Source organism: Anarhichas minor, unplaced genomic scaffold (assembly GCF_050575085.1).
Source record: "Anarhichas minor isolate MPS153535 unplaced genomic scaffold, ASM5057508v1 ptg000031l, whole genome shotgun sequence".
NCBI classification, from domain to species: Eukaryota; Metazoa; Chordata; class Actinopteri; order Perciformes; family Anarhichadidae; genus Anarhichas; species Anarhichas minor.
In genome coordinates, this window is record NW_027466477.1 from 2,368,877 (window position 1) to 2,381,404 (window position 12,528).

At 42.5% G+C, this 12,528-nt stretch overlaps 2 protein-coding genes across 2 annotated transcripts in view; one reads left to right on the plus strand and one right to left on the minus strand.

Moving 5' to 3' along the window:
* LOC142964701 (vesicular integral-membrane protein VIP36-like) overlaps positions 1–12,528 on the plus strand; it is a 265,045-nt gene that overhangs the window by 54,921 nt on the left and 197,596 nt on the right. The window lies entirely within an intron of this gene.
* Positions 1–12,528, minus strand: part of LOC142964713 (uncharacterized) — a 37,278-nt gene that overhangs the window by 14,821 nt on the left and 9,929 nt on the right. The window contains exons 8-12 of the mRNA XM_076105202.1: positions 10,782–10,953; positions 7,468–7,619; positions 4,969–5,142; positions 1,337–1,510; positions 155–326 (exon numbers count right to left, since the gene is read on the minus strand). Coding sequence (XP_075961317.1) covers positions 155–326; positions 1,337–1,510; positions 4,969–5,142; positions 7,468–7,619; positions 10,782–10,953 — 844 coding nt within the window. The remainder of the gene's footprint in view (positions 1–154; positions 327–1,336; positions 1,511–4,968; positions 5,143–7,467; positions 7,620–10,781; positions 10,954–12,528) is intronic.

The window sequence follows — 12,528 nt, forward strand, 5'->3', positions numbered from 1 at the left end:
TAGAGGATGACATGCAGACAACGAGGCAGCTGATGTGAAGTGGAACATATTACCAGAAAATGTATCACTTTATGGATCTATACGTAGATAAATCAAATAGAGTTATTGATGAAACATGAAGGTGCTGCACTAGCAGCAGACAGTGAACCCACCTCAGAGTCTCCAGTCTACAATGTGGACTCTCCAGAAAACCTCTCAGCAGCTTCACTCCTGAATCCTTCAGGTTGTTTTCACTCAGATCCAGTTTTCTCAGATGGGAGGGGTTTGACTTCAGAGCTGAGTCCAGAGAAGAACAGCCTTCCTCTGTGATCTTACAGCGTGACAGACTGCAAACACACAAAACAACACACAGAGGTTCTTATATCGATACACAATGAATAATTATTTTCATCATAAACATGAGTGGCTTTCATTTTGGTTTCATCTTCTTTTGTAAACAGACATTTTGTGAAAATCCTGTCACTGTAAAGACATTTAAAATCATTGATCAGTATTGATCCAGAATCTTCAGAGCGGATCAGAAAATAAAATATTATTATTATTAATAAAATATATTGAAAAATCCGAGGTCCCTCCTCCATCCTCCATCCTCGATCCTCAGAGCTACATTAGAGCTTTGGGACGGCCGTCAATATGGCGGCAAAGAAACAACTTCCGGTTCAAGCGAGGATCGAGGAGCGAGGAAACGACAATTAAGAGACTTGAGAAGTACCCCTTGTCAGCAGTAGCAGGCTGGAGCTCTGGTGGCCGGTGAGACAAAGAGGAAGAGGAACACCAGCCCACGAGAGTCAGACTGATTGATGCACACTGGCCTGTGTGCGCTCTGAGGAGCCGGGCGGCAGGAGAGAGCACACGGCAGTGTGAAGTTTTGTTGAAGTTTGTAAATAAAATACTTTTGAGTAAACCTTAACTGCTGAAGACGGTGTGGTGTGTTGAGGACACACGAGTAACACGGAGTCGGCTACACTGGCGCCTGAACCACTCCCACAGATCTCTCCCCTGCAGCCGAGCACAGACCACGCCCACTACCACAGGAGTCTTTGTGTCTGTTTGAGTGACATTTCGTAGGTAAAGATCAGGGGGGCCCCTGACACTTTGGGCCCCTGGGCCTGTGCCCGGTAGGCCTGTTCAGTAATCCATCCAACAGCAGGATGAAGCCAGACAAGTTGTACATTTGATGATTGTAGAGGATGACATGCAGACAACGAGGCAGCTGATGTGAAGTGGAACATATTACCAGAAAATGTATCACTTTATGGATCTAGACGTAGATAAATCAAATAGAGTTATTGATGAAACATGAAGGTGCTGCACTAGCAGCAGACAGTGAACCCACCTCAGAGTCTCCAGTCTACAATGTGGACTCTCCAGAAAACCACTCAGCAGCTTCACTCCTGAATCCTTCAGGTTGTTTCCACTCAGATCCAGTTCTCTCAGATGGGAGGGGTTTGACTTCAGAGCTGAGCCCAGAGAAGAACAGCCTTCCTCTGTGATCTTACAGCGTGACAGACTGCAAACACGCAAAACAACAGACAGAGTTTCTTATATCGATACACAATGAATCATTATTTTCATCATAAACATGAGTGGCTTTCATTTTGGTTTCATCTTCTTTTGTAAACAGACATTTTGTGAAAATCCTGTCACTGTAAAGACATTTAAAATCATTGATCAGTATTGATCCAGATTCTTCAGAGCGGATCAGAAAATAAATAATTATTATTATTAATAAAATATATTGAAAAATACCAAATGATCTGAAATCTTTTCCTAAAAATTATTTAAAAAAAGGTTTGGTTCTTTAAGTGTGATTCAATTAAACGTTCTTTTAATGATGAACATTGAGTCTATCAAGTATAGTATACATAGTAGGGTTGTCACGATACCAAAATTATGACTTCGATACGATACCTGCCATAAGTATCATGATACCAGATACTTACGATACGATACCAGAATTCGATACAATACCACAAATACGATACGATACTGGTATATTTATCTATAATAGTAATAAATAAAACATCTGTATGGTTCCCTTTTTTACCAGCTTGTTCCTGCCCAGCGTTTTGAACACTTAACAAATGACATTCATATTAATGTTTAACCTCTTCGCCTCTCTCTTTTGAGCCTCTCTCATAATTCCGCTGGCTTTCAAACACAGCTGAAGGGAACTCTGTCTCTGTGTTGCTGCTGACTCTGCTGGCATCTGTCTGACTGTCTGTGGGAGTGGGTGGATAAACAATGCTAAATGTACTTGCATAGTGAGTTTGATATTTTCACTTCATATTTTATCTTAATTCATGGAATAATTATTTTTCCTTAACTAACAATAAAAAGAATTAGCTCAAGATCCACCCTCAGGCTCCACCAGCATGTAGCCATTTTGCATCAATTGTGTTTCATATCGTACACTTTTGTGTGCATTGTGACCTCATGATCATAAAGGCTTGTCGTCAAACTAGGCTAAGGCTACTCGTGTTAGGCTGTATATGGGTGAGCTTGGGGGTGTTCATGTTTATAATCACATTTGCTTTGAAAGGTTCGGGGTGTCTGTCTGAAAGGTGCTTTGCCATGTTAGACATGTTGCCTCCCTTGGTCTGTGTGGCTTTGAAACACGTTTTGCAGACGGGTCTCTGTATGTCAGTGGGCTTTCCTTCACTGTCTGCAATGTAGCCAAAGCACTTCCAGATTTCACTTCTGGCATCTTTTTTTCCAACAAGCCGAGGACGGTCGGCAAAAGCTCCTGCACTTGAGGCCATGTTTCCCCAGCGATCGCTGCTGTGAGTGATGCTGCCTGTTGCTGTGTGAGCGCTGGGCAGCCCCGCCCCCTTGCAGTCAATGCGTGCAGGCAGCATGACAGGGAGCGGAGCAGTGAGTGCGCTCTGATCGCGCGCTATTTTAATGAAGTATCGATACTAAAAATATGCAAAATCGTATCGTTTTTAACGTACGGGTACCGCGGTACCTTTTTAGTATCGATACACCGTGCAACATTAATACATAGTATATTTATCACGTGTAGTGTAGTATATTCAAGTAACTTTTGTCTCTTTGTAGTCTTTTTTTTGTCTCTGTAGTCTCTTTTGTGTCTCTTTGTAGTCATATTGTGTCTTTTAGTGTCTCTTTGTAGTCATTTTGTCTCTTTGTAGTTGTGGTAGTGGGCGTGGTCTTGCTCAGCTGTAGGGGAGAGATCTGTGGGAGTGGTTCAGGGGAACAGTGCCAGGGTTAATTGGCACAGCTGTAACCGGTTGCTAATCATCCCTCATTCCTTGGGTACATCTCAAGTCTCTTAATTGCATCCCCGTTTCCCTCACTTGCGTCCTTTCCTTGCATCTTAGTCCCTCCCACCAGGGATGCATGGAGGAAACCATGCAAGGAGAGAGGAACGAGGAAATATGTTTTAACAGACATGAGACGTCCTTTCCTCAGTTGCGTCACGTGAAGCGACGTCTGTTTCTGATGACGGAGGATCAGCTGATCACAGCTGGATCAGCTGTCAGTCGGCTTTAACAGCTGGAGAGACTTTTGATAAGTTAGTGTCTGTTCACATGATCACTGTACTTAATAGTAACTAATAATACTAATAACTAATAAAGACACACAGTAATCACCACTGTAGAGGTGTTTCTCTCTGTAGTCTGTTAAACTGTGTCCTGTGTTCTGTTTATAAGCACAGGATCCATTTCTACCGGCGGAATGCGATATCGTCTTATTTATGAATTATTTGCGTCTGTACGTTTTGAAATTCTGAATGTGGCGTCATTATTAAATAACCCAGAATATGATTATTGTTTCTCTTAAATGATAAAACTCATCAAACACTCAGGAATGATGTAAAAAGTGTTTCGTATCTCAGCTCTCTCTGACTTTAATTGTTTCCATAATAAAAGTTATTGAGGGAAATATCAGATCATGAAAACACAAATCTTTCTAATAAATGAAGAAAGTTGTTTGTGGTCGTTTTGTTGTTCAGACTACAATGAACATTTATTTAAACCAGACGGTGAATCAGAAACCTAATCAAATATAAACTCGAGTTTATTCTGTGATCCGTCTTCACTCTGGTGTTAAACTCCAGTCAGTCAGTCCGATCGGCTGCAGCGTCCAATCACATAACTGATGAACAATGAGGGGGCGTGTCGGCCGTTAAAACACTTCCTGGATGTCTGTTCTCGTGGTTCCTCGCTCATGGCTCCTCCGAGGTCCCTCGTCCATCCTCGCTCCTCAGAGCTACATTAGAGCTTTGGGACGGCCGTCAATATGGCGGCGCAGAAACAAATTCCGGTTCAAGCGAGGATCGAGGAGCGAGGAAACGACAATTAAGAGACTTGAGAAGTACCCCTTGTCAGCAGTAGCAGGCTGGAGCTCTGGTGGCCGGTGAGACAAAGAGGAAGAGGAACACCAGCCCACGAGAGTCAGACTGATTGATGCACACTGGCCTGTGTGCGCTCTGAGGAGCCGGGCGGCAGGAGAGAGCACACGGCAGTGTGAAGTTTTGTTGAAGTTTGTAAATAAAATACTTTTGAGTAAACCTTAACTGCTGAAGACGGTGTGGTATGTTGAGGACCCGCGAGTAACACGGAGTCGGCTACACTGGCGCCTGAACCACTCCCACAGATCTCTCCCCTGCAGCCGAGCACAGACCACGCCCACTACCACAGTAGTCTTTTTGTGTCTCTTTGAGTGACATTGTGTAGGTAAAGATCAGGGGGGCCCCTGACACTTTGGGCCCCTGGGCCTGTGCCCGGTAGACCTGTTCAGTAATCCATCCAACAGCAGGATGAAGCCAGACAAGTTGTACATTTCATGATTGTAGAGGATGACATGCAGACAACGAGGCAGCTGATGTGAAGTGGAACATATTACCAGAAAATGTATCACTTTATGGATCTATACGTAGATAAATCAAATAGAGTTATTGATGAAACATGAAGGTGCTGCACTAGCAGCAGACAGTGAACCCACCTCAGAGTCTCCAGTCTACAATGTGGACTCTCCAGAAAACCACTCAGCAGCTTCACTCCTGAATCCTTCAGGTTGTTTCTACTCAGATCCAGTTTTCTCAGATGGGAGGGGTTTGACTTCAGAGCTGAGCCCAGAGAAGAACAGCCTTCCTCTGTGATCTTACAGCGTGACAGACTGCAAACACACAAAACAACAGACAGAGTTTCTTATATCGATACACAATGAATCATTATTTTCATCATAAACATGAGTGGCTTTCATTTTGGTTTCATCTTCTTTTGTAAACAGACATTTTGTGAAAATCCTGTCACTGTAAAGACATTTAAAATCATTGATCAGTATTGATCCAGATTCTTCAGAGCGGATCAGAAAATAAATTATTATTATTAATAAAATATATTGAAAAATACCAAATGATCTGAAATCTTTTCCTAAAAATGATTTTAAAAAAAGGTTTGGTTCTTTAAGTGTGATTCAATTAAACGTTCTTTTAATGATGAACATTGAGTCTATCAAGTATAGTATACATAGTAGGGTTGTCACAATTCCAAAATTATGACTTCGATACGATACCTGCCATAAGTATCATGATACCAGATACTTACGATACGATACCAGAATTCGATACAATACCACAAATACGATACGATACTGGTATATTTATCTATAATAGTAATAAATAAAACATCTGTACGGTTCCCTTTTTTACCAGCTTGTTCCTGCCCAGCGTTTTGAACACTTAACAAATGGCATTCATATTAATGTTTAACCTCTTCGCCTCTCTCTTTTGAGCCTCTCTCATAATTCCGCTGGCTTTCAAACACAGCTGAAGGGAACTCTGTCTCTGTGTTGCTGCTGACTCTGCTGGCATCTGTCTGACTGTCTGTGGGAGTGGGTGGATAAACAATGCTAAATGTACTTGCATAGTGAGTTTGATATTTTCACTTCATATTTTATCTTAATTCATGGAATAATTATTTTTCCTCAACGAAAAATAAAAAGAATTAGCTCAAGATCCACCCTCAGGCTCCACCAGCATGTAGCCATTTTGCATCAATTGTGTTTCATATAGTACACTTTTGTGTGCATTGTGACCTCATGATCATATAGGCTTGTCGTCAAACTAGGCTAAGGCTACTCGTGTTAGGCTGTATATGGGTGAGCTTGGGGGTGTTCATGTTTATAATCACATTTGCTTTGAAAGGTTCGGGGTGTCTGTCTGAAAGGTGCTTTGCCATGTTAGACGTGTTGCCTCCCTTGGTCTGTGTGGCTTTGAAACACGTTTTGCAGACGGGTCTCTGTATGTCAGTGGGCTTTCCTTCACTGTCTGCAATGTAGCCAAAGCACTTCCAGATTTCACTTCTGGCATCTTTTTTTCCAACAAGCCGAGGACGGTCGGCAAAAGCTCCTGCACTTGAGGCCATGTTTCCCCAGCGATCGCTGCTGTGAGTGATGCTGCCTGTTGCTGTGTGAGCGCTGGGCAGCCCCGCCCCCTTGCAGTCAATGCGTGCAGGCAGCATGACAGGGAGCGGAGCAGTGAGTGCGCTCTGATCGCGCGCTATTTTAATGAAGTATCGATACTAAAAATATGCAAAATCGTATCGTTTTTAACGTACGGGTACCGCGGTACCTTTTTAGTATCGATACACCGTGCAACATTAATACATAGTATATTTATCACGTGTAGTGTAGTATATTCAAGTAACTTTTGTCTCTTTGTAGTCTTTTTTTGTCTCTGTAGTCATTTAGTGTCTCTTTGTAGTTGTGGTAGTGGGCGTGGTCTGTGCTCAGCTGCAGGGAAGAGATCTGTGGGAGTGGTTCAGGGGAACAGTGCCAGGGTTAATTGGCACAGCTGTAACCGGTTGCTAATCATTCCTCTTCAGCAGTGGCAGGCTGGAGCTCTGGTGGCCGGTGAGACACAGAGAGGAAGAGGAACACCAGCCCACGAGAGTCAGACTGATTGATGCACACTGGCCTGTGTGCGCTCTGAGGAGCCGGGTGGCAGGAGAGAGCACACGGCAGTGTGAAGTTTTGTTTAAGTTTGGAAATAAAATACTTTTGAGTAAACCTTAACTGCTGAAGACGGTGTGGTGTGTTGAGGACCCGCGAGTAACACGGAGTCAGCTACACTGGCACCTGAACCACTCCCACAGATCTCTCCCCTGCAGCCGAGCACAGACCACGCCCACTACCACAGTAGTCTTTTTGTCTGTTTGAGTGACATTTTGTAGGTAAAGGCCAGGGGGGCCCCTGACACTTTGGGCCCCTGGGCCTGTGCCCGGTAGGCCTGTTCAGTAATCCATCCAACAGCAGGATGAAGCCAGACAAGTTGTACATTTGATGATTGTAGAGGATGACATGCAGACAACGAGACAGCTGATGTGAAGTGGAACATATTACCAGAAAATGTGTCACTTTATGGATCTATACGTAGATAAATCAAATAGAGTTATTGATGAAACATGAAGGTGCTGCACTAGCAGCAGACAGTGAACCCACCTCAGAGTCTCCAGTCTACAATGTGGACTCTCCAGAAAACCTCTCAGCAGCTTCACTCCTGAATCCTTCAGGTTGTTTCCACTCAGATCCAGTTCTCCCAGGTGGGAGGGGTTTGACTTCAGAGCTGAGCCCAGAGAAGAACAGCCTTCCTCTGTGATCTCACACTGTGACAGACTGCAAACACACAAAACAACACACAGAGTTTCTTATATCGATACACAATGAATAATTATTTTCATCATAAACATGAGTGGCTTTCATTTTGGTTTCATCTTCTTTTGTAAACAGACATTTTGTGAAAATCCTGTCACTGTAAAGACATTTAAAATCATTGATCAGTATTGATCCAGATTCTTCAGAGCGGATCAGAAAATGAAATATTATTATTATTATTATTAATAAAATATATTAAAAAATACCAAATGCTCTGAAAAAATCAGCATCAGAAATTAAAAAAAACAAAATTACTTTAGCAGTTATTTTCCTAAAAATTATTTAAAAAAAAGGTTTGGCTCTTTAAGTGTGATTCAATTAAACGTTCTTTTAATGATGAACATTGAGTCTATCAAGTATAGTATACATAGTAGGGTTGTCACGATACCAAAATTATGACTTCGATACGATACCTGCCATAAGTATCATGATACCAGATACTTACGATACGATACCTGAATTCGATACAATACCACAAATACGATATGATACTGGTATATTTATCTATAATAGTAATAAATAAAACATCTGTATGGTTCCCTTTTTTACCAGCTTGTTCCTGTCCAGCGTTTTGAACACTTAACAAATGGCATTCATATTAATGTTTAACCTCTTCACCTCTCTCTTTTGAGCCTCTCTCATAATTCCGCTGGCTTTCAAACACAGCTGAAGGGAACTCTGTCTCTGTGTTGCTGCTGACTCTGCTGGCATCTGTCTGACTGTCTGTGGGAGTGGGTGGATAAACAATGCTAAATGTACTTGCATAGTGAGTTTGATGTTTTCACTTCATATTTTATCTTAATTCATGGAATAATTATTTTTCCTTAACTAAAAATAAAAATAATTAGCTCCTGCACTTGAGGCCATGTTTCCCCAGCGATCGCTGCTGTGAGTGATGCTGCCTGTTGCTGTGTGAGCGCTGGGCAGCCCCGCCCCCTTGCAGTCAATGCGTGCAGGCAGCATGACAGGGAGCGGAGCAGTGAGTGCGCTCTGATCGCGCGCTATTTTAATGAAGTATCGATACTAAAAATATGCTAAATCGTATCGTTTTTAACGTACGGGTACCGCGGTACCTTTTTAGTATCGATACACCGTGCAACATTAATACATAGTATATTTATCACGTGTAGTGTAGTATATTCAAGTAACTTTTGTCTCTTTGTAGTCTTTTTTTGTCTCTGTAGTCTCTTTTGTCTCTTTGTAGTCATTTTGTGTATTTTAGTGTCTCTTTGTAGTCATTTTGTGTCTCTTTGTAGTCATTTTGTGTCTCTTTGTAGTTGTGGTAGTGGGCGTGGTCTGTGCTTAGCTGCAGGGGAGAGATCTGTGGGAGTGGTTCAGGGGAACAGTGCCAGGGTTAATTGGCACAGCTGTAACTGGTTGCTAATCATCCCTCATTCCTTGGGTACATCTCAAGTCTCTTAATTGCATCCCCGTTTCCCTCACTTGCGTCCTTTCCTTGCGTCTTAGTCCCTCCCACCAGGGATGCATGGAGGAAACCATGCAAGGAGAGAGGAACGAGGAAATATGTTTTAACAGACATGAGACGTCCTTTCCTCAGTTGCGTCACGTGAAGCGACGTCTGTTTCTGATGACGGAGGATCAGCTGATCACAGCTGGATCAGCTGTCAGTCGGCTTTAACAGCTGGAGAGACTTTTGATAAGTTTGTGTCTGTTCACATGATCACTGTACTTAATAGTGACTAATAATACTAATAACTAATAAAGACACACAGTAATAACCACTGTAGAGGTGTTTCTCTCTGTAGTCTGTTAAACTGTGTCCTGTGTTCTGTTCATAAGCACAGGATCCATTTCTACCGGCGGAATGCGATATCGTCTTATTTATGAATTATTTGCGTCTGTACGTTTTGAAATTGTGAATGTGGCGTCATTATTAAATAACCCAGAATATGATTATTGTTTCTCTTAAATGATAAAACTCATCAAACACTCAGGAATGATGTAAAAAGTGTTTAGTCTCTCAGCTCTCTCTGACTTTAATTGTTTCCATAATGAAAGTTATTGAGGGAAATATCAGATCATGAAAACACAAATCTTTCTAATAAATGAAGAAAGTTGTTTGTGGTCGTTTTGTTGTTCAGACTACAATGAACATTTATTTAAACCAGACGGTGAATCAGAAACCTAATCAAATATAAACTAGAGTTTATTCTGTGATCCGTCTTCACTCTGGTGTTAAACTCCAGTCAGTCAGTCCGATCGGCTGCAGCGTCCAATCACATAACTGATGAACAATGAGGGGGCGTGTCGGCCGTTAAAAGACTTCCTGGAAGTCTGTTCTCGTGGTTCCTCGCTCATGGCTCCTCCGAGGTCCCTCCTCCATCCTCCATCCTCGCTCCTCAGAGCTACATTAGAGCTTTGGGACGGCCGTCAATATGGCGGCGCAGAAACAACTTCCGGTTCAAGCGAGGATCGAGGAGCGAGGAAACGAGAATTAAGAGACTTGAGAAGTACCCCTTGTCAGCAGTAGCAGGCTGGAGCTCTGGTGGCCGGTGAGACAAAGAGGAAGAGGAACACCAGCCCACGAGAGTCAGACTGATTGATGCACACTGGCCTGTGTGCGCTCTGAGGAGCCGGGCGGCAGGAGAGAGCACACGGCAGTGTGAAGTTTTGTTTAAGTTTGTAAATAAAATACGTTTGAGTAAACCTTAACTGCTGAAGACGGTGTGGTGCGTTGAGGACCCGCGAGTAACACGGAGTCGGCTACACTGGCACCTGAACCACTCCCACAGATCTCTCCCCTGCAGCCGAGCACAGACCACGCCCACTACCACAGTAGTCTTTGTGTCTGTTTGAGTGACATTTTGTAGGTAAAGATCAGGGGGGCCCCTGACACTTTGGGCCCCTGGGCCTGTGCCCGGTAGGCCTGTTCAGTAATCCATCCAACAGCAGGATGAAGCCAGACAAGTTGTACATTTGATGATTGTAGAGGATGACATGCAGACAACGAGTCAGCTGATGTGAAGTGGAACATATTACCAGAAAATGTATCACTTTATGGATCTATACGTAGATAAATCAAATAGAGTTATTGATGAAACATGAAGGTGCTGCACTAGCAGCAGACAGTGAACCCACCTCAGAGTCTCCAGTCTACAATGTGGACTCTCCAGAAAACCTCTCAGCAGCTTCACTCCTGAATCCTTCAGGTTGTTTCCTCTCAGATCCAGTTCTCTCAGATGGGAGGGGTTTGACTTCAGAGCTGAGCCCAGAGAAGAACAGCCTTCCTCTGTGATCTTACAGCTGTACAGACTGCAAACACACAAAACAACACACAGAGTTTCTTATATCGATACACAATGAATCATTATTTTCATCATAAACATGAGTGGCTTTCATTTTGGTTTCATCTTCTTTTGTAAACAGACATTTTGTGAAAATCCTGTCACTGTAAAGACATTTAAAATCATTGATCAGTATTGATCCAGATTCTTCAGAGCGGATCAGAAAATAAATTATTATTATTATTAATAAAATATATTGAAAAATACCAAATGCTCTGAAATTCTTTCCTAAAAATTATTTAAAAAAAGGTTTGGTTCTTTAAGTGTGATTCAATTAAACGTTCTTTTAATGCTGAACATTGAGTCTATCAAGTATAGTATACATAGTAGGGTTGTCACGATACCAAAATTATGACTTGGATATGATACCTGCCATAAGTATCATGATACCAGATACTTACGATACGATACCAGAATTCGATACAATACCACAAATACGATACGATACTGGTATATTTATCTATAATAGTAATAAATAAAACATCTGTACGGTTCCCTTTTTTACCAGCTTGTTCCTGCCCAGCGTTTTGAACACTTAACAAATGGCATTCATATTAATGTTTAACCTCTTCGCCTCTCTCTTTTGAGCCTCTCTCATAATTCCGCTGGCTTTCAAACACAGCTGAAGGGAACTCTGTCTCTGTGTTGCTGCTGACTCTGCTGGCATCTGTCTGACTGTCTGTGGGAGTGGGTGGATAAACAATGCTAAATGTACTTGCATAGTGAGTTTGATAATTTCACTTCATATTTTATCTTAATTCATGGAATAATTATTTTTCCTTAACTAAAAATAAAAAGAATTAGCTCAAGATCCACCCTCAGGCTCCACCAGCATGTAGCCATTTTGCATCAATTGTGTTTCATATAGTACACTTTTGTGTGCATTGTGACCTCATGATCATATAGGCTTGTCCTCAAACTAGGCTAAGGCTACTCGTGTTAGGCTGTATATGGGTGAGCTTGGGGGTGTTCATGTTTATAATCACATTTGCTTTGAAAGGTTCGGGGTGTCTGTCTGAAAGGTGCTTTGCCATGTTAGACGTGTTGCCTCCCTTGGTCTGTGTGGCTTTGAAACACGTTTTGCAGACGGGTCTCTGTATGTCAGTGGGCTTTCCTTCACTGTCTGCAATGTAGCCAAAGCACTTCCAGATTTCACTTCTGGCATCTTTTTTTCCAACAAGCCGAGGACGGTCGGCAAAAGCTCCTGCACTTGAGGCCATGTTTCCCCAGCGATCGCTGCTGTGAGTGATGCTGCCTGTTGCTGTGTGAGCGCTGGGCAGCCCCGCCCCCTTGCAGTCAATGCGTGCAGGCAGCATGACAGGGAGCGGAGCAGTGAGTGCGCTCTGATCGCGCGCTATTTTAATGAAGTATCGATACTAAAAATATGCAAAATCGTATCGTTTTTAACGTACGGGTACCGCGGTACCTTTTTAGTATCGATACACCGTGCAACATTAACACATAGTATATTTATCACGTGTAGTGTAGTATATTCAAGTAACTTTTGTCTCTTTGTAGTCTTTTTTTGTCTCTGTAGTCTATT